The sequence below is a fragment of the Erpetoichthys calabaricus genome, chromosome 14 (genome assembly GCF_900747795.2).
Source record: "Erpetoichthys calabaricus chromosome 14, fErpCal1.3, whole genome shotgun sequence".
Classification (NCBI taxonomy): Eukaryota; Metazoa; Chordata; class Cladistia; order Polypteriformes; family Polypteridae; genus Erpetoichthys; species Erpetoichthys calabaricus.
This window is the reverse complement of record NC_041407.2, coordinates 30482559-30507473: the sequence shown is the minus strand read 5'-3', so window position 1 is coordinate 30507473 and position 24915 is coordinate 30482559. Positions and strand designations below refer to the sequence as shown.

At 39.7% G+C, this 24915-nt stretch overlaps 1 protein-coding gene across 3 annotated transcripts in view; it reads right to left on the bottom strand.

Moving 5' to 3' along the window:
- Positions 1–2359: 2359 nt before the first annotated feature.
- cant1b (calcium activated nucleotidase 1b) overlaps positions 2360–24915 on the bottom strand; it is a 63809-nt gene continuing 41253 nt past the window's right edge. For all 3 annotated transcript variants that reach the window (XM_028791812.2, XM_028791815.2, XM_051936245.1), the window contains exons 3-4: positions 7622–7825; positions 2360–2813 (exon numbers count right to left, since the gene is read on the bottom strand). In XM_028791812.2, the coding sequence (XP_028647645.1) occupies positions 2443–2813; positions 7622–7825 (575 nt within the window). In that variant the 3' untranslated portion in view covers positions 2360–2442. The remainder of the gene's footprint in view (positions 2814–7621; positions 7826–24915) is intronic.

The window sequence follows — 24915 nt, the reverse complement described above, 5'->3', positions numbered from 1 at the left end:
CTTGCTGTTAAGTCAAATTAATTTACTGTGGGTGAGAAGGCTCTGTGTCTTGTCACTTCCTCTGTTTGTGGTTTTCATGAAATGGACATCAAGGATGTGAGGGTGTTCAGCTGGAAGAGCTAAGGGCGGCATTGCACTTTATGCAGATGATGTTGTTCTGTTGCCTCATCTGACTGTGACCTTTGGCACACACTTGGGTGATTCACTGCAGAGTGTAAAACAGCAGAATTGACAATCAGTACCTCCAAGTCTGAGTTCATGGCTCTCTCCAAGTGAGGGATGTAGTAGAGGAGATCTCTGGATCTTGTTTGTGAGTGATGGAAGAAGGGAATTTAAAAATGACAAGCAGATAGGAGCAGCAGCTCTTCCACAGGTGCTGCATTGGTCTAAGGTACTGAAGCCGGAGTTGAGTTTAAAGGCACAGCTCATTTGTTTACTGGTCAGTATTCAGCTATGCACATGAACTGTAGATAATGACTGAAAGAATGAGATTGCGAGTAGAAGTGGCAGAAATTAGGTTTCTTCACAGGACTGCTGGCCACACACATGACAGAATGAGAACCTCTGCAATTTGGGATCACTCTAGTTGGATGGAGAGGATGCTAGTTGAGGTGGTTTGGGCATGTCATAAGGAGGCCCCCTGGATGGCACCACCTAAAGCTTTTCTGGGTGTGTCCCACTAGGTGGAGACCCTGTGCCAGACTCAGGACATGCTGGAGGGATTATATCTCAGGGCTGGTTTGGGAACTTCTGGAAATTACCGAAGAACAGCTTGAATCTGTTGCTGGGGACAGAGAAGTTTGGGCTGACCTTTTTCCACCACAATTCTCACTAGGAAAAGCAGAGAAGATATGGAATTAGACGAGATAAACCTATTGAGATACACTGTGTGTACTATATTTCTATATAATTTGCAAGTTCTGTTTTTTTTTTTTTTTGCATGGTCTTTAATGTTCTAACTATAATATATTTGTAAGTGCAGCAATGGTAATTAAAAGCTGCCTCATGGATCCAGTGTTTTTGGTCCAAACCACATGCCCATTTTTCTTCTTGGGGGGGTTGCAAACCAGGATCCTGAGTTGTTTTGTTGTGTAGTGGGTGCGGCAATGCACTGTACCAGTGCATGCTCCCCAACTTGACTTGACTTGAGGTAAGACTGGCAATTCCGAATTGACTAATAAATAAGTATGACTGTGGGTGCATATACAGTATAAATGGGCCTAGTGACTGGTGCCCTGTTCAGGTAAATTTCCTGCATTCCATCAAATGCTGCAGGGATATGCCCCAGACCCCCACAATTCAGAACATGATAAAGCCGTTGGAGCATGTTACCTATGTTTTAAAGTAAGTTTGTATAGGTGTCTGTAAATCAATAACTGAAATGTAAAGTGATAGTCCTTGGGGTATTTTTTTTTTGCAGACAACAGTCAAAATTCAGTATTAAGTGCAAGCCATTCTCCCCCAAAAAATTGAGCAGGTAGATAGGCATGTCTTCTTAATTAAGCCTCCAGATAAGATATGTTACACTCTTTGTGCGCTGTTTCATTTTACACACCTAGCAGGGTATCAAATGAATTCTTTTTGATTTCAATGAAGAGTCATAATTCAGAGAATGTATATTTAGTAAAATCATTGTGGATTAAAACAGCAAATGTCAATTCAGAAAATGTTGGTCTGTAAATGCCAGATGTATGGCAAGTAGAGTATGACTACATGATTTCTAGAGGAAAACAGTACTACTTTGAGACAGTTCTGATGGAAAATGGGGAAACAACTTAGTGTATGCTTAAAAAATCTTATTCTATTGACAAGTCATCCATATCAGAGGAAACAAAAATGAACAAAAAACACAAAATTGCTTTTCTTCACTTTTTCTTAAATATGCAAATTGTAAAATAAATGAGAAAAAATCCATCCATCCATCCATTATCCAACCGGCTATATCCTAATTACAGGGTCACGGGGGTTTGCTAGAGCCAATCCCAGCCAACGCAGGGCATAAGGCAGGAAACAAACCCTGGGCAGGCCGCCAGCCCATCGCAGGGCACACACACACACACACACACATTAGGGACAATTTAGGATCGCCAATGCACCTAACCTGCATGTCTTTGGACTTTGGGAGGAAACCGGAACACCCAGAGGAAACCCACACAGACACGGGGAGAACATGCAAACTCCACGTAGGGAGGACCCGGGAAGCAAACCCAGGTCTCCTAACTGCGAGGCAGCAGCACTACCACTGCGCCACCGTGCCACCCATATGAGAAAAAAAAATCCTTGGCTGAAATGAAAAATGTTTACAACAGAAACAAAAACTCCCCACAAGTCTCAAATGGCCACCAGGATTACAAAGAAGTGTTAGGAGAAGAAATCTGTTTAATTTTTAACATTTAAAAATGAAGTGCAAAGTACTACTTAAACAGCTTGAATAAATATTACTTAAACAAATTCAAGTCCTTCATATTTAACATCTCCAATCTTCATCTCAGGTAAAAGAACGCGTCCATCCAGTGTAAAAGAGGTGATGTAAGTAGCTATTTTACCAGCGTCTTCTTCTGACTTCAGAGCAAGAATAATTTGGTCATCTGTATCAGGAATGAATCTGAAGGAAGAGAATCCATGTGTTGGAATGAGTTCACCAACGTGGCTTACAGAGATATCTTGGAAATCTGCAGTACAACGCAAAACAAGATTTGAACCCCTTCGCTCATCGGCAGCCTCCTCATAGCGTTCACTGCTTGCACGGCGAGGTAGAAAAAACCACCGTTGAAGGGTCTCACTCCAGACAGCAGACTCGTGGATGAGGTAGCCTGTGGAAATAAATAAAGTGAAAATATGGCACAATTGAAAATAAGAACTCACTTTCAGTGGTGTTTATCCTTTTTAATTGACATTATCTTATTTCCTGCATGTCAGCTAAATGGTTAAATACCAAAGACCAAGATTAAGGATCTCATACTTTAGCTTTTAATACTGATAAGGTTTACATAATTAACAAAAAAATTGAGAAATGTTTTAGGTTCTAAATATTCTTCACCAGCAATAAAAAAATGTTTCTTTGTGGACTTGGGTTTCCAATATATCCTTTACATTAGGCCTATTCAAATGGTGGGCCGTGGGCCACATACGGCGCAGAAGCAACCTCCGAGTGTCCCAGGCTGTGGTCCCCGCCAGTGGCGATTGAAATCATTGAAACTTTAAAGTACTATATTGCAACAGATGCAAAAGGGCATTTTTTTTTTTGTTGAGCATATGTGCCGTTAACATATATGTTGACGGGCTCCCCTTGCATATCCCTGAGCCGCATAAAGGCTGGTTTATATCATGCGCTGGGTGCGAGGGAGTCATGGTGAAAATGATGTCAGAGGTGGAGATGTGCGTGGCAAAATATTTCTAAGTACACACCGCTGCTAAGGTAATGGCCATGAATTTCAACGAGAGGCTGGTGACTCTTTTGCCAGAATAATGAACGAAGGGCTGAATGTGATGCAACCGGTCATCAAAACAAAATGTAGGGATGCATTACATTTGAAATTATTCTGCCCATCATATAGGTCCCCTGTTTTGAAGATATCTTTGCCCCATGGAATTCAGTTGTCCCTTCTGATTTTGCACAGGTACACTAAGGTGTGATTGTCACCGATCTCCTTGTGTTTGCGCATCTTTGCATGCTGTTTCTCTTTTAACACACACTCCATGCAAAATGCCAGCCTGTCTGTCAGTAAACATGTATAAGCAGTCGCCTGCCCACTGGTTCGTCATACACAGCGATGTGATGAGTTTTAAGGTTGCAGGTGTACTACTGTCGCTTTCCTGGGCTGCTCTGTGATTAATGCTGGACAGTAAACTTTGTTAAAATATTAAAAATGCCACTTCATTAGTTGTTACTTCAGTCATTTTAATAATTTAATAATTAATAATAATTTTTTGCATTTATATAGCGCTTTTCTCACTACTCAAAGCGCTTAGCAATTGCAGGATAAGGGCCTTGCTTAAGGGCCCAACAGAGCAGAGTCCATATTGGCATTTACGGGATTCGAACAGGCAACCTTCCGATTGCCAGTGCAGCTCCCTAGCCTCAGAGCCACCACTCCGCCTTTTGGTGTGCGTACAATATGTTATGTTATCAATAAATTCAACGGGAGCTCATCAACAAAGAAACATGGAAAATGATTAAGTAAAAATAATAACAATAATAATTATAATTAATGATTCATTACTTCTACAAAGACATTTTAAAATAAATGTACTAATCCACTTTCATGGCATACTTGCAGCCGTGCTATTAAACATTTACTCGGGTATTTTTTTCTGGGAAAAAACGAGGAGAATGCGTTGAGCAGAAAGAAAGAGTACTTTGAGAGGCTGATGAATGAAGTGAATGAGAGCGAGAAGGTTGGAAGATGTAGAGATAGAGAATCAGGAAGTGCAATGGATTGGCAAGGAGGAAGTAAGGACAGCTATGAAGAGGATGAAAAATGGAAATGCTGTTGGTCCAAATGACATACCTGTGAGAGCATGGAGGTGTTTAGGAGAGATGGCAGTGGAGCTTTTACCAAAATTGTTTAATACAATCTTAGAAAGTGAGAGGATGCCTGAGGAGTGGAGAAGTGTACTAGTACTGATTTTTTAAGAATAAAGGGGATGTGCAGAGCTGTAGTAACTACAGAGAGATAAAATTGATGAGCCACACTATGAAGTTATTGGAAAGAATAGTGGAAGCTAGTTTAAGAAGGCAGGTGATGATTAGTGAGCAGCAGTATGGTTTCATGCCAGGAAAGAGCACCACAGATGCGATGTTTGCTCTGAGGGTTTTGACAAAGAAGTATAGAGAAGGCAAGAAGGAGTTGCATTGTGTCTTTTTGGATCTGGAGAAAGCATATGACAGGGTTCCTCGAGAGGAGATGTGGTACTGTATGAGGAAGTCGGGAGTGGCAGAGAAGTATGTAAGAGTTGTACGGGATATGTACGAGGGAAGTGTGACAGTGATAAGGTCTGCTGTGGGATCAACAGTAAAGAGTAACAGGGAATATGGAAGAATGGTGAAAAATAGAGTGAAGGCAGGGTGGAATGAGTGGAGAAGAGTGTCAAGAGTGATTTGTGATAGACAAGAGTGAAACGGAAGGTCTACAGGACAGTAGTGAGACCATCTATGTTACAGTATATGGGTTGGTGACGGTGGCACTGACCAAAAGACATGAAACAGAGCTGTTGGTGGTAGAGTTGAAAAATGTTAAGACTTGCACTGGGTGTGACAAGGGTGGACGCAAAGATATCTTCAAAACAGGGGACCTATATGATGGGCAGAATAATTTCAAATGTAATGCATGCCTACATTTTGTTTTGATGACCGGTTGCATCACATTCAGCCCTTCGTTCATTATTCTGGCAAAAGAGTCACCAGCCTCTCGTTGAACTCGCCTTACACTTCTGTGGCTACACTCATTTTAAAGAAACCGTCTTGATCTGCTGTACTAATTCCCTTCATAATTTTAATTACTTCATTCATGTCTCCTCTTAATCTATTTTTGCTTATACTGAAAAGGCTCAGCTCTTCAAATATTTCTTAAATCACTTTAAGAGTAACATTAGAGAAGTTTTTTTTTTAGAATGTGGCAGGCATTTATTAATGTTGTCCTCAATTATTTCAATATTTTGCAAAGAAACCCTTAAAATCAATAACATCTAATGAAGAAAGAAATAAGGGATTGCAAAAGACTGGCTTGTACTGACATCAGATTTATTATCAAGGCCAGGTACTGTAGATAAAAAAAAATAGTATGCTTATGTGACTGATGAGATTTTTTTTTTTTAAACCCTTGCCTCATAATGAAATAAAATGAAAGTAGTATAAAACCATATTACTAATAACTCTTTAAAAGTTCATTAAGAGCAGGTCAGGCTTTAAATTGTCAGTTGTAAGTACTATATGTGTTGTTATCATAGTAAAGGAACATTTCCAAGGAATCAAAAGGAATAGTCTTTAATGAGGAGATATTCCAGTTTAGGTGGGATATGCAGACAACCTGATTTATGCACTGTTATACAGTTACGTTAATGAGCAAAAAAAATGGATGCACTTCATGTAAATCTCAACACTTCTTATTGCAAATGAAGCACAGCTGACATTTTAGTGTTTAGAGTGTAATAAGTTTAAATGTTATAGTCTAATACGGTTTTATCTTTTAACCCATTGATTTTACATTTCTATGGACCTGTCATAGCCATTGTGCTGGAATATAGAAAAATATTATTACCCTTATGCCACTTGAGCTAATGGGTACAAGGCAAGTTGGCTGGGCTATAATACTAAGCTTTAACTATCTTCTCCACCGGGACAACAATTTCAATAATGGAAAAGCAGAAAAGCCAAGCACAACATTTTTACAAATAGGCTCTGTTATGTTAAGGCTCCTGCAACATACAACAGAAGATAAAGCTACTAGCACAAATATAAAATTCACCTTTTTATTACACTGTAAGAAATTAACATATAACCAAAGACTAAAAGCACAACATTAAACCAAAGAAAGCATCTTACCATTTTTATCTCCGTTAATTTCAAAACACATATTTTCATGATCTATACTAATAAAACATCAAAGTCAGAAAATTTGTAATTATACATTCTCATCAAGGTTATTATAGTTCTGCCTTTTTATATATTAGTTTTTATTTCTATATTTTCTCTGACCTTACTTGGAAATTCAGTTTAGTTAAGTTTTCTTTCATCGCATATTTTTAGTTTTATTTTTTATTTCACAAAGACATTTCTATTTTATTTTTATATACATTAGTTTTAGTAATTATGGTCTGTAAAAGAGCTACTACGGAATTCAGTTTTGTGTCATAATCAGATAGAACTGTACACTTAACGGGTTTGGATAAGAGTTTAATGTTAGTAGAAGCCTACTACACTACATGGTTTACTATCTGGTTTTGTTTTTGTGTGATAAAAACAAGCATAATCAAAACCAGATACTGAATATGAACAATTTTACACAATTATATAATTTTAAAAATATTTTCTATGTCATTTATGCTGAACAAATCTGCGCTGAATGATGGCACTTTTGATCTTTTCCTTTAATTGCCCAGAATGGGCCAATCTGTAATGAAATTTAAGGTTTGAGGGTTTTTTACTCAAAATGTCTACAGTACACAACATATCGCTTTCTATTTCACACGCTTTACACGCCCGTATTCAGTTTGCTCTGTCACCGCAAATGCTGCGTGAACACCCGCCTTCCTTCACCAGCTGCCATTCACTGGATGAATATATGCAGGCGGTGCGTCAGGGATGACTTTCTGTTTTAGAGTTAAAAGTTACAAGGGTTAAAGACTAACGGCAAGAATATTCATTTAAAAACAAAAACTAAAAATATTTTTAGTAAATTATTATTTTATTTCAGTTATTCTTTCCAGCTACTTTAACAGTTTCATTTAGTTTTAGATTTCGGTTCTATTAATTATTTTATTTCAGTTTACGAAAATGTTTTTTTAATAATAGTTTCAGTTTTGATTTTAGTTTTCGTTAACTATAATAACCTTGATTCTCATACAGCAAAAATGCCACCAAGGTGTAAACAAATTAAACAAACTGAAAAAGCAACAACACCTGGGGGTTGGATGCCAGTAGCTCTTCGCAGGGCGTTGTACTGGGCCACCCAGTTCTCATGGTTCACATCGCCCCTTGTTCCTATTACTTTGACCCATTCAGGATTCTCATTCATTACTTCTCCTGTGGTTGTAGTCCACTCTTTTCCAAGACCACCTACATATAGATGTTCATCTTTTACTGCCATCCATTCTGCCTTAAAACCTAGGCATTAAAATTTGTTGGGTTATAAATTGATCTGTTTGTATGGAATGATTACAATGAAAATTAATAAAATAAAAATATTAAAACCTAGGCATTAAAAAAAGATTTATTCAATTTTATCAAATTTATTATTATTAAAAGCACTTCCAGTTGTCTACACAATAATGGTTAATAGATACACAACATAAATGTAAAACATAATGCTAAAATATAAACACAGAAATATCAAAAAACAAAGAGATACACATATACATTCAAATCTACATTCCATTTTTCTTAGGTCAGATGTATTCTGAAACTGTTCACATTTCAGGCATTCAAAGAGAGTCTCAGTATAGTAGAAAACATGTGACTATAAGTCCATCATTTGTGATAAAGCATCAACTCCAGGGTAGACCAAATGCTAACTTGCTTGCTGAGAAAACAAAAAAATATTTAGTACCTTTAACACAGAGTTTGCTATTGTAAAATAATGAGTCTTTAAGTTTTGATTTAAATGATGACATCTGTGTAGCTTTTCTCACACTCTGGTAGATAGTCCACTTTATGACAAAGTGGCATTTTCTTCCTTTTTGCCATGACACATTAAACTCCATCTGCTACAACAGATCTGAGGTGCATGCCCTATGAAATTTAACATCTTCCTATCTAATATGGTAGTATCAGTCACAGTTGAATGACGCTCTTGCATACCTATAACAGACATTAAGTAGCTTTGGCCTGTAAGTGGTGGACAAACCTGCAAACCAAATATCACAAAAAAAGTTGGGTCAATATGCATCCAAGAATCCAATGTAAATATGTTCCCTTTATTCTTTATAACTCAGTGTCAGCTTTAAGGTCCTCATATATAAAACGTTGCTTAGATTTCATACTAACATTTTGTTTAAGCTTGAAAGGCAAAAATGACACACACTCACACACAAAAATCTGACTTTATAAAATTGTAAGTACAACACATACCATGTGAAGCTCCTTTATAAAATCACAAATCAACTTGAAACTATACACTCATGCACATGCTTAGCCACTCCCCATTACCTACTGTCAGTAACAAAACATGGCTTAAAAAATGCCTTTTTTTAAAATAGTCATTGTTTAATCACGATACAACATTGGCTATATTCCTGAGAAACATGTTTACTACAATCCATGGGAGAATACAGAAAATTATACTGAAGTGAATGTGAAATTGTGATATTACTGACATTTCGTGGAATTTAAGGGTGGGCCAGCCCAAACTCCCACGACACAATCTATGTTACTAAAATAAGAATCAATGAGTTAGGTGTATGGTGACACAGCAGTAACGCTGCTTCCTCATAGTAAGGAGTCTAGGGGTCACGCCCTGGTTGCTCCCTGCATGGACTTTCTATGTGATTACTGTGGGTTTGCTCCAGTTTCCTCCCCCTGTCCAAAGACATGCAAGTTAAGTGAACTGCCAATTCTAAATTGTTTCATGATGTGTGTGTGTGTATGTGTGTTTTCATCTTTCGATGGACTTGCACCATGTTCTTGCCTGCTTCCATTGCTTGCTTTCACCTGCCCCCTGCACTGTATAAGCGGGTTTAGAGGATGGGTAGTCCTACAAATATTAGAATCCACCCTGACCAAAGCAATTTTCATCCTTACCCTTAAAACAGTTACATACTGTAAATATTATTTACAATTTCAATTACACATTAGCTTACTGTTTCAGATTTAGATTGAGAAGTGGTTATTTCAACTTGTAGATTTTATATTTAGTATTTTCCATTTCTACATAACCAATAGCCGGTCTTGTTGGCAGTGTGGAAACTGTAGTGTGCGCAGCCATGCCTTATGCTTACCTGAACAAGCATGGTTATCTGAGCAAATCCCCATCACATCACACATACAATAAATGACAAAATATTGTAAAACCAAAAATGTGATATTTGTCTTTTTTGAAACAAATAAATAACAGGAAACAATTCAACTTTCAAATCAGTTAATTAAGTCTCACCCAAATGTTATGCTAGGTGTACATTCTTTAAACTATTAAAATAAATCTAAAAAAGCAGTTTTGTCCATTACTTAAATATTATTAATTGTGTACTTTTTTGTAATTTCAAAGTGGCAATGTAAAAATTACTTCATATTGCAAATTTATATTGCAGACATTTGCAAATATTGGCTATATATGACACGAATATGTAGCAGTACAGCTGAGACTCTAAAAATGCAATTATTTTTTATGGTGAGTCTGGTTGCACTGGGAAAATCAGCAATCTCTACAAATTGCCTTTAGACCTCACCCTGACCATAAGGAAATTAGATGTATCTGGGTAGCATCTTAATTATACCATCCTATACAGACGGCTGACTAGTAGGGCTGCAACTAATGATTATTTTGGTAGTCGACTAATCGTTCAATTTTTTTTTTCAATTAGTCACGATTATTTCATGCCTGACTATTTTGAAGCCTGCAACCTGTGGTTGCACATCCTGTTCTGGGCTCCAGTGCATGTCTTACCTCATCTGCTCACGTCTGTCCACCTGTGAATGTCACCCTGAGGTATTAATTAAAATTAATAATAATCAAATTAAAATAACAACCAGTGAAACATATGAATTTGAAAATAATCAGATGTTTTTATATTAGTGTGACCATCACAATAAAAAAAATACATTAAACAATACAACCTAAAGTGCACGTAGTCTTTAAACAATAAAAGTGCATTTAACTTAACCAAAAAATACACTGTTAAAACAGAAAGTTTTTCATATTTTAGTAATAAATGACAAAATGTAGACATAAACTATATAATGTGTAAAGCCTGAAGTGCAAAGATCAAATAAACACTTTCACAAAAGGTTCAAGGACGATACAATAGCTTCTGTGGCGCAGCGGTAGGAATTGTTGACTGTAATCAAGGGGCCACCAGTTCGATCCTGACTGCCTCGTATATTTACCGTTTTGAGTAGTGAGTTGCTTTTAATGTTAATATTATACAATAAACGCATACATTTGATTTGCATCTGTAACAGCCACTGTAAATGTATAGTACTTGTAAAAGTTATCTTTTTTTTTTTCACTTTTATTCTCTCAAGTCACGATCACAATACATACTACCGGCACCCCCAGGGATCTGACGCTGTTACTTTTTATCTGAAACTGGGAATAACTGTAGATGTGAGTGGTGTTTTGAGACAATCAAACTGGAAATTCTCTGATCTGGATGGATAAAAGCTGACACACAAACGCTGGCAAATCTGCCTTATTCGTATCTCATTGTCACTTTATTTTTTTTATTCAATTTTATTGAGTGCTCCTGCTTACGCTGAATTAGTATGCACCTTATGGCCCGTGATGTCAAAGCCACACTGACAAAAAAACAGAGACATAGGTATATATGATATTTGGAATTATTCATTTTATGACCTTATAGTACATTTCGGAAAACATTGTGACATGGATGCAACATTATTCATATTCATTCGCATACCTTCTTGCGGTTGTAATCAGTGACCATGTTTGTTTTTTTCCCCTGACCTTGCCCAGTCTGCACTGGACTCCAGGACATGCAGAGGAAAGAATGTTCCTCTGCAAGGTGAGCCATCAACGCTCTTCTTAGTGGACCCCGTACATGCCTTGCGCAGTATACGTGCTTTGATCGCTGCCAGGTCAAGCTTGTTATAGCACAAGCAACCAGCCACCTGCGTGCTCCTGCTAGCACTGAATAAGCTCACGCCTTCTGGTGTCAGTGTGCAGAACCGGGGAAAAAAAAGAAAGCGACAAATATATGTGACATTTTGAAGAAACCATTATATGACCTGAATAGTACCAATCAGAAAACATCATCGCACTAATGCAATATTATCTGAAAACGAACAGATCGGGTGTAAATTTGTTACTTGTAAAAGTTAGCTTTTTCCACTTTTATTTTCTCAGTCTCGTTCACGCTCTCCCTCCCCTCCTGATCTGACCCTAACTAACTAACTGCGCCAGCATAAATTCTCAAGAGACGGCGGCATCACAGCTCCAGGATGCTTGCGTTTCAGATGCTCATGCATCGCGGTGGTGCTGCCGTGAAAATAAATTTTTTCTTTTTCGGTGAACTGCTCCCACACTTTAGAAAGTTTCTGTCTCAATTTTCATGTAGTGCATTGCAGTTACAAAAACCAATGTGGTTCTTTGTGACTGGAGCCTCTATTGAAGGTTCTGTTTATGACGCGTCGACGATTTTTTGCAGTCGACGTCATCAATTATGTCGACTAATCATTGCAGCCCTACTGACCAGTCAGCCAGTTCACAATTATAAGATAGTTATAATCATGGGCTTTGCATAGCATTTCATTGGCAATATCCTCCAAAAATGTTAACACTGTAATTGCAAGTTATGGTGTACAACACACAGCACACCCTTTTTAAAGAAAACATTTTATGGCCAATTACCATTAAAAGTATGCATTAGGCTTTACTGCTAACTCAGAAGACAACTGTATTGACAGTACACTTCAATTAATTGTGAATGATGCCTCTTTGAAATGTGCTTTGAAACAAGATTTTCTGTTCACTTCACAGTCCTGTTACTTGGTGTCACTAAAATGCCAACACCAAAAAGTCTGTGTAGGCCTTACATGGGGTCGAAACTTGATAAGTTGATTTTCATGCCAAAGTTGAATTTAATAATTCTCAACTTTTGCATATGAAATGGCTTACACACATTACCGAGTACAGCAAGTTATATACATTGGGTCCAAGCTCCCTTCTCTCTCTGCAATAACTTAGTCCACAATGCAGCATACAACTTATATTCAAGTGACTCTTCTACGTCATAAAGGAATCTAGAGCTGGACCATGACAGTGAAACACAGTTTACAATGAAGCTGGATACTGGTGCTTAACAGAGTCCATCCTCACTAAAGGACAGTGAGGTGAACAACAGGAAAGATTGTAAAAGCAATGTGTTTATCTATTATAAAAAAAATCCTGGGAGGGAGACTATGGAGAAGAGACGTGATCTTCTCAAAAGGCAATTTGACATCCCGCAAGAGACACTTTAATGTCACTCAAGACAAAGCAGTGAGACAACATTTAAAACAAGTTCACGGACATCTAACCAAGCAGTTGTTGGAATGCTTTTGGCAGACAGACATCATGTGCTCCCAGCTCTTAAAACAACGACGTGACAAGCAGAACCCGCAGCTTGCCAACTGCAGCAACAGCAAGAAGCCAGCAGATGATCCGACCGCTTCCCCTTAGCGTGTGTTCAGCACCCCCTCTTTCACAATGCAAGCGGCAGAGACACAAAGTGGCAAAAGGACAGCTGCTGTACAGGCTTTTAAATGATCGACGTGCAGCGTGACAAAAAGAACACGCAGCTCGCCAGCAGCAGGAGCAGAAAGACAGCAAATGATCTGACAGCATCTCCTTAGCGTGCGTTCAGCCATCTCCCCTTCACAACACGAGCAGCGTGATACGTCCTGCGAGAAAGATTTAACCATGCCTGGGGCTGGAAATAAAGGACAAGTATTATTTTTACAAAAGTTTTAAAATAAAAGTGAAAATAATGCATATGAACAATCCCCATGAAAATAACAATCTCTTTAAATTATATATCCAGTAAACCAAACCCGGGGGTGGGCGAATGGAGTGAGGGGAGCAGGGGGCGGAGAGTTGACCAACCACCACCGCTCACCGGATGCATCTCATGCTAGCAAGAGAAGATCAACATGAGAGACTTCAAAGACCAAATGCAGTACAGTTGTCTACCACAAGGTACAACCAAAACCAGAGAGAGAGAGAGAGAGAAAGAGAGAAAGAGAGAAAGAAAGAAAAATACATACTGTACCATTCTTATCATCCTTCCAAGACATAATATTGCCTCCATCTCTCGTACACCTGACAGATCGAATGTCATTATATGAACATAACTCTTATTAAAAAAACAAAAAAAAATTGATAAACAAAGTTGTTTCATGTTTTACTTTGCACTTATTTCAATATTGTGTTATTCCAGATACATCAAGCTCAGGGTTGCTGAGCTAGAGGAAGGTGTGGCTTTTCTGTGTTGTAGTAGGGAATGAGGTGATGCAGGATGAGACTCCAGACTACAGAGGCCGACATAGGTGGGCACAGTTTGACTTAGGTGAAAGGTAAAGGGTGCACACTATCCAGGGTGTTTAAACCCAGAATTTGAAGTGTCAACATTGTTTTCAGGACCTTGCAGAGATGGACAGGGACTCTGAAAAAATCTGAGGTGATAGGCAAGCATGTGGAGCCCCAAAAGGCTACCTCAAAACCAGTTCCCAGAATGAGAGAGGTGTGATCATGGGGACTCAATCAGGGTGTTGCCTTCTGGGTACATAGGTGTAATATCTCCCTGGAAGGGTGGATAGGCTCTTGGCTTGTGTAGGGGAGGATCTGGTTGTCATTATCCATTTTGGAACAAATTACATATATAAGGACAGATCGAAAAGATTAGAAGGCTTAACAAGTGGCTTAATTTAAATTTAAACATTACTCCATTAAATGAAGTTATTTCTGACAACTACTTAATTAAGTTGGATTTGGTTCTGCCCTTACCAATATATTCACAGGTTAAAACCAAGACAGTACAACGTCTATATTGTAACTTGCCTGCTTCAAAATTTATTGATACTTTGAGTAAATCAGGTGTAACTATGTAAAACAATTGAGATCAGCTAACATCAAATTACAATATGATCTTGAGAGATGCTTTGGGCTCAGTGGCTCAGCCTAGATGGAGAACAACAAAGCAGCAGGTCTTTTGAATTTCATGATCAGAGAGTGTTAAATATATATAAAAAAAGCTCACATTAAAGCCTGTTCAGACTACTATTCTAAAATAATAGATAACAATAATAATCCTTGTGTACTGTTTAGAACAGTGACTATTTAACAAATGGGAATTCAGAACTACAGTGAACAATACCAACAGACATTAGCAGCACATACTTTATCAGCTTCTTTAATGAGAAAATCAAAAATATAAGATCCCAGATCTAAGCATCACAGTGCAAACCTCATTCTAGCTTGACAATCCCTGTCTCGCCATGCATTCTACACTTAAGAAATTTTAATCCTGTAACAGAACAGGGCATCTTAACTTTCTAAAATGTAATCTGCTACTTGTTGCCTAGATCCTGTACCAACAAAACTAGTAAAAAGTGCAATGGATTTTCTTGTAGCACCTATTCTTAGCATTATTAATACCTCATCAATACATGCCGCAATACCTGATGCATGAAAAGTGTTAGTCATCAAACCTTAAAAAAAAAAAAAAAAAAAAAAGACCTAGACCCAAATATTTCTCTATTATATAAAAAAATCTTGGGACGGGATGAGACTTTTTCAGAGAGATGAGATGAGACATTTTCAGAGAGATAATTTCACGTACCACAAGATGAGACTTTGTGCCAAGAATGAATTGAAAACCTAACAGGTCCAAGCAGGGGCGGAAATAAGAGACAAACAGTAGAAGAAGAAAAGACAAAGAGTAGAAGACAAAGTAGAACGTCGTAAAGAGGTTTAAAAGCATTGGCGTGATACAAATGCAGAGCAGGTTAGAGATTATGAAAGTACTAAATTTCGAAAGTCTCAAAAAACTGATAGTAAAGATCACATTAGTGCTAACAAACAAGTTTATTGCTTGGTGAAATAATGGAACAGCGAAAAGAGATTGAATATATGGACATAGGTGTATGACAGAGCTACTACAAGTTTAATTTCAAAGAAACCACAATTCGCTCAGGTTTATATTTATGATCACGGAGAAGTGATACAACATTGAATTGAAAGAGTTAAATGATTGAATGTACAGTAATCCCTCCTCCATCGCGGGGGTTGCGTTCCAGAGCCACCCGCGAAATAAGAAAATCTGCGAAGTAGAAACCATATGTTTATATGGTTATTTTTATATTGTCATGCTTGGGTCACAGATTTGCGCAGAAACACAGGAGGTTGTAGAGAGACAGGAACGTTATTCAAACACTGCAAACAAACATTTGTCTCTTTTTCAAAAGTTTAAACTGTGCTCCATGACAAGACAGAGATGACAGTTCTGTCTCACAATTAAAAGAATGCAAACATATCTTCCTCTTCAAAGGAGTGTGCGTCAGGAGCAGTGACTGTCATAAAGACAGAGAAAGCCAACAAATCAATAGGCTTTTAAGTATGCGAAGCACCGCGGCACAAAGCTGTTGAAGGCGGCAGCTCACACCCCCTCCGTCAGGAGCAGAGAGAGAGAGAGAGAGAGACAGAGTTTGTTTTTCAGTCAAAAATCAATACGTGCCCTTTGAGCTTTTAAGTATGCAAAGCACTGTGCAGCATGTCGTTTCAGGAAGCAGCTGCACAAAAGATAACAACGTGAAGATAATCTTTCAGCATTTTTAGACGAGCGTCCGTATCGTCTAGGTGTGCGAACAGCCCCCCTGCTCAATCCCCATACGTCAGGATCACAGATAGTCAGCGCAAGAGAGAGAGAAAAGAGAAGCAATCTAGCTTCTCAGCCATCTGCCAATAGCGTCCCTTGTATGAAATCAATTGGGCAAACCAACTGAGGAAGCATGTACCAGAAATTAAAAGACCCATTGTCCGCAGAAATCCACGAACCAGCAAATAATCCGCGATATATATTTAAATATGCTTACATATAAAATCCGCGATGGAGTGAAGCCGCGAAAGGCGAAGCGCGATATAGCGAGGGATCACTGTACCGTATTAGAAATTCTACAGCCAATAATGAATACAAATCCATATGTCCAAAAGTATCGCACTTTACACGAAATTTATCTGAAAAACACGGACAAAGAAGTTTTCTTGGATATCTATATGAATTAAAAAGATCACGCTCGCATATATAATAAACCAACATGTGACGAACTGTCAGCTATAATAGTTTGGAAAGACGGAGAAATCAAAGACAGAGTTGATATTCGTGTTTGTCCAACAGCACAGCACAGTACAGCATGATTCGTTGTAAGTGGCAGATCCGGGAAATGATTAGCGCTTAGGGCCCACACGGGGGACGGCGAGCAAAGCGAGCAGGGGGCTGACACCCTAGTACTTAATAATAACAGACCCATTTCAAATGTATCCTTTCTCTCTAAACTACTTGGAAAAGTCGTCACCAATCAGCTTCAGTCTCACCTTACACATCACCATTTACTGCACTAATGTGTTGTAAACAACAGTCTGATATCCTCTTATAAAGAAAATTCCACTGTAATTATGTTGTTAGGTTTAATTCCAGCATTTGACACCATGCACCATTCTATTTTACCCTTTCTCTCTCAAGTACTTGGAAAAGTAGTCACTAATCAGCTTCAGTCTCACCTTACACATCACCATTTATTTCAGAAATTCTACTCTAGGCTTTTGCACTGGTCATAGTACAGAAATTGCACTAATGTGTTGTAAACAACATTCTGATATCCTCTTACAAAGGAAATTCCACTGTAATTATGTTGTTAGGGTACTACACAGGCTGGAAAATGACATTGGGCTTACAGGCAATGTCCTTACCTGATTTAGTTCTTATTTATCTAATCGATTCCAGTATATATAGAAATGTGCTGACAGTACTCGTTCACTACACACAGAAGTGAGATATGGTGTCCTAGAGGGCTCATCTGGGACCTTTACGGCTTTCACTTTACATGCTTCCACTGGGATCTATTATTAGAAAGCATAACGTTAATTTTGACTCGTATTCAGATGACACCCAGTTAACACAGGAGATGCACAAACCAGTGTGTTTCTTTGTGCCGGTCCCAAGCCCGGATAAATGGGAAGGGTTGCGTCAGGAAGGTCATCCGGTGTAAAATTTTGCCAAATCAATATGCAGACAACAATACAAATTTCCATACTGGATTGGTCGAGCCCCAGGTTAACAATGACCGCCACCAGTACTGTTAGTCAACACGGTGCTGGCGGAAATTGGGCTACTGTTGGCCGAAGAAGAGGAGGGAGACGTGTCCGGAGGCAGGAGGAGAGGAGGAAAGTAAAGAGAGTGGAACTGAGGGTAGGAACTTTGAATGTGGGCAGTATGACTGGTAAGGGGAGAGAGTTAGCAGATATGATGGAGAGAAGGAAGGTTGATATATTTTGTGTGCAAGAGACTAAATGGAAGGGGAGTAAGGCCAGGTGGATCGGAGGTGGATTCAAATTGTTCTATCATAGTATGAATGGGAAGAGAAATGGAGTAGGGGTTACTCTGAAGGAACAGTATGTCAAGAGTGTCTTGGAGGTGAAAAGAGTGTCAGACAGAGTAATGATTATGAAGCTGGAAATTGGAGGTGTGATGATGAATGTTGTTAGTGCATATGCACCGCAAGTTGGGTGTGCAATGAGTGAGAAAGAAGATTTTTGGAGTGAGTTGGATGAAGTGATGAACAGTGTACCCATGGGACACAAAGTGGTGATTGGAGCGGATTTCAATGGACATGTTGGTGAAGGGAGCAGAGGAGATGAGGAGGTGATGGGTAGGTATGGTCATTCAAGGAGAGGAATGAAGAAGGTCAGAGGATAGTGGATTTTGCCAAAAGGATGGACATGGCTCTGGTGAATACGTATTTTAAGAAGAGGGAGGAACATAGGGTGACGTACAAGAGTGGAGGAAGATGCACACAGGTAGATTACATCCTATGCAGAAGAGTCAATCTGAAGGAGATTGAAAACTGCAAAGTTGTGGTAAGGGAAAGTGTAGTTAAGCAACATAGGATGGTGGTCTGTGCGATGACGTTGGAGATCAAGAAGAGGAAGAGAGTGGGGGCAGAGCCAAGGATCAAATGGTGGAAGTTGAAAAAGGAAGACTGCAAGGTTGAGTTTAGGGAGGAGGTGAGACAGGCACTGGGTGGCAGTGAAGAGTTACCAGACAGCTGGGAAACTACAGCAGATGTAGTAAGGGTGACAGCAAGAAGGGTGCTTGGCGTGACATCTGGAAAGAGGAAGGAGGAAAAGGAAACCTGGTGGTGGAATGAGGAAATACAGGAGAGTATACAGAGGAAGAGGATGGCAAAGAAGAAATGGGATAGTCAGAGAGATGCAGAAAGTAGACAAGAGTACAAGGAGATAAGGCACAAGGTGAAGAGGGAGGTGGCGAAGGCTAAATAAAAGGCGTATGATGAGTTGTATGAGAGGTTGGACACTAAGGAGGGAGAAAAGGACCTGGACCAATTGGCTAGACAGAGGGACCGAGCTGGGAAAGATGTGCAGCAGGTTAGGGTGATAAAGGATACAGATGGAAATGTACTCACAAGCGAGGACAGTGTGTTGAGTAGATGAAAAGAGTACTTTGAGAGGCTGATGAATGAAAAGAATGAGAGAGAGAAGAGGCTGGATGATGTGGAGATAGTGAATCAAGAAGTGCAACGGATTAGCAAGGAGGAAGTAAGGACAGCTATGAACAGGATGAAAAATGGAAAGGTCGTTGGTCCACATGACATACCTATGGAAGCATGGAGGTGTTTAGGAGAGATGGCAGTGGAGTTTTTAACCAGATTGTTTAAGGGAATCTTGGAAAGTGAGAGGATGCCTGAGGAGTGGAGAAGAAGTGTACTGGTGCCAATATTTAAGAATAAGGGGGATGTGCAGGACTGCAGTAACTACAGGGGAATAAAATTGATGAGCCACAGCATGATGTTATAAGAAACAGTAGTGGAAGCTAGGTTAAGAAGTGAGGTGATGATTAGTGAGCAGCAGTATGGTTTCATGCCAGGAAAGAGCTGCATTGCGTCTTTGCAGACCTGGAGAAAGCATATGACAGGGTGCCTCGAGAGGAGCTATGGTACTGTATGAGGAAGTCGGGAGTGGCAGAGAAGTACGTAAGAGTTGTACAGGATATGTACGAGGGAAGTGTGACAGTGGTGAGGTCTGCGGTAGAAGCGACGGATGCATTCAAGTTGGAGGTGGGATTACATCAGGGATCGGCTCTGAGCCCTATCTTATTTGCAATGGTGATGGACAGGCTGACAGACGAGATCAGACAGGAGTCCCCGTGGACTATGATGTTTGCTGATGACATTGTGATCTGTAGCGATAGTAGGGAGCAGGTTGAGGAGACCCTGGAGAGGTGGAGATATGCTCTAGAGAGGAGATGAATGAAGATCAGTAGGAACAAGACAAAATACTGTACATGTGTGTAAATGAGAGGGAGGTCAGTGGAATGGTGAAGATGCAGGGAGCAGAGTTGGCAAAGGTGGAGGAGTTTTAATACTTAGGGACAACAGTATAGAGTAATGGGGATTGTGGAAGAGACATGAAGAAGAGAGTGCTGGCAGGGTGGAGAAGAGTGTCAGGAGTAATTTGACAGACGGGTATCAGCAAGAGTGAAAGGGAAGGTCTATAGGACGATAGTGAGACCAGCTATGTTATATGGGTTGGAGACAGTGGCACTGACCAGAAAGCAGGAGACAGAGCTGGAGGTGGCAGAGTTAAAGATGCTAAGATTTGTATTGGGTGTGACGAGGATGGATAGGATTAGAAATGAGTATATTAGAGGGTCAGCTCAAGTTGGACGGTTGGGAGACAAAGTCAGATAGGCGTTGGTTTGGACATGTGAAGAAGAGAGATGCTGGGTACATTGGGAGAAGGATGCTAAAGATAGAGCTGCCAGGGAAGAGGAAAAGAGGAAGGCCTAAGTGAAGGTTTATGGATATGGTGAGAGAGGACATGCAGGTGATGGGTGTAACAGAACAAGATGCACAGGACAGAAAGATATAGAAGAAGATGATCCGCTGTGGCAACCCCTAACGGGAGCAGCCGAAAGAAGAAGAAGAAGATTCAGATGACACCCAGTTATACCTTTCTTTTAGGTTGAATGACATCTCTCCGATGTTGTCCTTAATTGAATGTGTCAGTGTCTGATGTTTAGCATATTATTGCTGAATTGGACTCTGATTTTGATGCAAGTGATGTTGAAATCAAAAAAGAAATTGCATCATCAGCATCAGTTGATTGGGCTCCATCTGGTCATAGTGATGAACATATTTGTGAAGCTGATGCACCTACTGCGATGTTCACCTGAATGCACTACCCAGACATAGAACCGTGGGAGGCAAGCAGACTACCAGACTTCACCAAATGATGTGGGGTGCTACTGGACATGATGGATAACCAGTGACTTGAACACTTCAAGCTGTTTTTTCCAGAAATGTGGCAATGGATGTCATTGAATGCTTCGAACGTTACTATACCTTGCAGGAGTATGCCATAGAATGTTTATGTGAATTTACATACCATAGAGGCTCATGAAATATAAATGACAGTGACATTTATCATAAATCAATATCAAGATTAATAAAATAACAGTAGGGGTCGAGCTTTCAATTACATGGCCCTGAAGCTGTGGAATGGTCCGTTTGCTACTATAAGAGGTGCCCCTTCAGTCTCAGCATTTAAGCTCCAAATGAAGACTCACTACTTCAGTTTAGCAGTTTAGTAGAGCTGCTGATTAGTTATACATACTGTTGTTAAGTGATTAGCACTAAAATACAAATAAGTTGATATTTATAAACTGTTACTAGTCCTTGCCTACTCTGTTTCACTTCTCAGTACTTACATGTAGCACTTGGTACCACTGCTCTATCGCCAAGTTGTTTGCCTTCCTATGGAAAAGTCATCTATGATAAATGAGCACTGGAATCATCAGGTAGAAGGGTCCTTTCATCACACCGGCCAGCCCGTCACTGACTCAGCTATGAAATGGCCAGTAGAGAGGAGGTAGCTTGTTGGTTGAGATCTCCAGGACTCTGAACATGTATTGTGTGTTTTTGACACACACTGCATGCCAAACATACCTGGAAAGAGATCTCTCTCTGATCTGCTTTTCCCAAGATTTCTTCAGTTTTTTTTCTCTAAAACAGTATTTTCTGGTGGAGCTTTTTCCTTGTCTTCTTAGGGAGTCAAGGTCAGGGGGCTGTCAAAAAACAGGGCCAGTTAAAGCCAACTGCGACACTCCTTGCGTGATTTTGGGCTATACAAGTAATAAATTGTTGTTGTGTGAACAGCTATCCCATCTGTGCCACTTAGATTCTATATTCGCTGGTGTGCTCACAATTAAAACACCAGCATTATCAACCAGGTTCTCTCACAACTGGCATGGATACTACTCAAGCATTAAGTCTCTTCTTACAACTTTGATAATCGACAACAAAGACCATAAACAAAGGCCCTATTATGACTGCTCTGGCCTTAATAAAGTCCCATTGATTTTCCTCTTGACCTACGTCCTCTAAGGTCACAACCATTTACATAGTGAGAAATAACTGACTGAGACGCCCAGCACAATTACTTGTTCCAATGTGACCCCGTGATTACGTAAAGACCTATCTCTTGATATTCGAGAACACCATGACCCATCAGCACTTGCTGCAGCGAGAGTGGGTGCATCTCTTGGCTCCTTTTTAACAGTCAACTCCAAACGGGCATAGCATGACAAGGAAGAGCATGTGGCCTACTCTAAAATGGGCAATACTTGCTTGTTATGGTCTTACACTGGGTTGCCAAGCTCAGTGGTGCAGAGACTGGCGATTTAATTGTGAATGCCCAGCCAGGGCCCAGGCGTTCGATATTTGGGCCAAGCTTGCCCACTTATTGCTCCAGGGGAGATCACGGTGGGGCATGTAATGGAGGTGGTGGCAGCAGATTTCCTCTTCCATGCCCTCCTGGATCACCTCATCCACCCGATATGGAGACAGTCGTGAGTGAACATGGAGGAGCTGGGTGCGTGCAAAGACCTGAAGCTGTGCCCAAGGACTTAGGAGCCTCTGCCCCAGAGAAGAGATCGCTCCCTGTCCCTCATCTGCTGCTACTGCTGTGGAGAACCAGGACACCTAATGACAAGCTGGCCCAAGATGGATTACCCAATCGACTGCGGTTGGGCTCAGGCAGTTCTTGCAGCCTGACCTGCTCGATAGAGGTCCTTTATTTGAAAAGGCAACTGGCACACCTACTTTCTGTGCCTGTTGCAGTTCTGTTTTTTTGGACTTTGACATTAAACAGAGTAGCCCAGTTTGTATCCCAACTATGTCTGTGGGCTCCTCTGCTCCTTTATCCTTTTACAGCATGCATAGAAACAATTCTGGTAAACACATTGAACAAGAAACATCAGGAAACACACAGCAATGTAGCTCAAGTTCAAAACTAACTACTCTCATGACCACCGCTACCAGTGAAGCATACTCCACACGGCAAAGACATGCATGTTGACTGTGGGACACAGAATGCAGGTGGGGAAAAAACACTGACACCTACATGCTTTATCTTACACTCCTTTCACTAGAATAAGTCATGCGCACAGCTTCACCACAAAAGACAACATTATCTGTGACCTTGCCTCTCCCACGATGACACAGCAAAACACTAAAATTGAAAACTCAGCCAAAACTTATTAAGGAAATGCAAGAATAAATGATTTACAACACATACACAGTATCACCAGCTCCATATGTTTTATCTGAATGAGCATACATAATGTGAACACACACACAAACACACCTAATACACATGCGCACACAGTAGGGCCACCAATCCACCTGATCTGCAAGCCTTTGGACTGTGGGAGGAAACCTTAGCACCAGGAGGAAACCAAAACGGACATAGAGAAAACATGCCAACTCCATGCAGAGAACTCCTGGAGCTTGAACCTGAAACAACTATCATCATTCAAAACAGGAATAGATTCCTGAGATATATCATAGGCTGTGGAAGATAAACCTTGCTGAATGATTCAGTGAAAAGTCAAGTTTGAAATGCATGACTCTGCTAATATCATGTTGAATATCTATAGCTTGTTTCACCCTTTTGATATTTTGTGGTGTTTCTGCAATTAACAGATGTCAAGAAAACATGTCTTTCATGCTACCAATAGATTGATAATTATCGAACTGCTTTAAAATAGTGTGACAAGAAGGAATTCCAAGTACAAAGACATGGCAAATTTAATATAAAGTCTTCTTTGTACCTAAGTTACAGATTTAGACTCAAGTTATCTTTGATCGCTGAAATTTCATTTAGCATAAAACACTGCCTTGGCACTATTTATACAGTACTCTCACTCTACTGACTCACCCTTCACAAAAACCCAAAACTTTCTTATACATACTTTTGCTGTCAGCCTTCTCAACTCGATTTTTTTCACTGGTTGTAAGATGGAAGGTGGGAATGATTATTATATTTTAGTACCACAGAAGCAAAGCCTCTCCATGATGTGTCAACTGCATTGTTTCAAATACTGCTGTGCTGCAAATAGTATGATGGGTTATAGCTGCTTATCACTCAATACAAAATTTGCACTTCGACAAACTTGGTGAATTTTACCACGTGATTATGTGGTGATCATTCACAGTCATGTCTGCAACCCACAGTTTAAGAAAGAATACTCTAAATGAAAGTAGCTTGATGTGAACACATGCACTTTTAACACTCGTGTGGAACTTTACTGAATCAATTCACTTGTGTTTTGACTGTCAAGATTCACTGAAAACCGTCAATCAAATATAATGAACCATTCATGTGACTGTAAAATGTAATACATGGCCATGTAGAAATGTACTGAAGTAGAAAGTCGAGATATTTGCTGTAAAATGTAGTGGAGTAAAAGTCAAATGTCCACAGCTAAATCTACTTAAATATAGTAACAAAGTAACAGAAGTACCTTCCACGAATGCATTTTAATCAGCTATGCATATCACAAATTAAGCAGAAACTAATAGTTTTATGTAGTTTTAAACTTATAGCCCTACTCATTATTACTGTATATGTATTTAGGTAACAAGCCACAGGCTGACTGATCACAAAACAATCAATATTAGGAGTCCACACAAATTCCTAGGTTTTTATTTATTTTTTATTTTTTTGAAAGTAGCTTCTACACACGAAATGGCAGCACTTTATGCAATTCTCCTTTGTTTTGTGTTGTGAGTATATATCTGCCTCCCCACCTCCATGGCCCTGTGTCTGCACTTTCTCAGTGGCCACCAACTTTGCCATGTCTTTATGTTTGTTTGTCTTTACGTGGAGTGAAATTCCCGCTTCATTTTCTTTACATTTCATTTTCTTTTGACTTTTTGGCAATAAGTATGCTTGCCAGAGAAAGTGATTT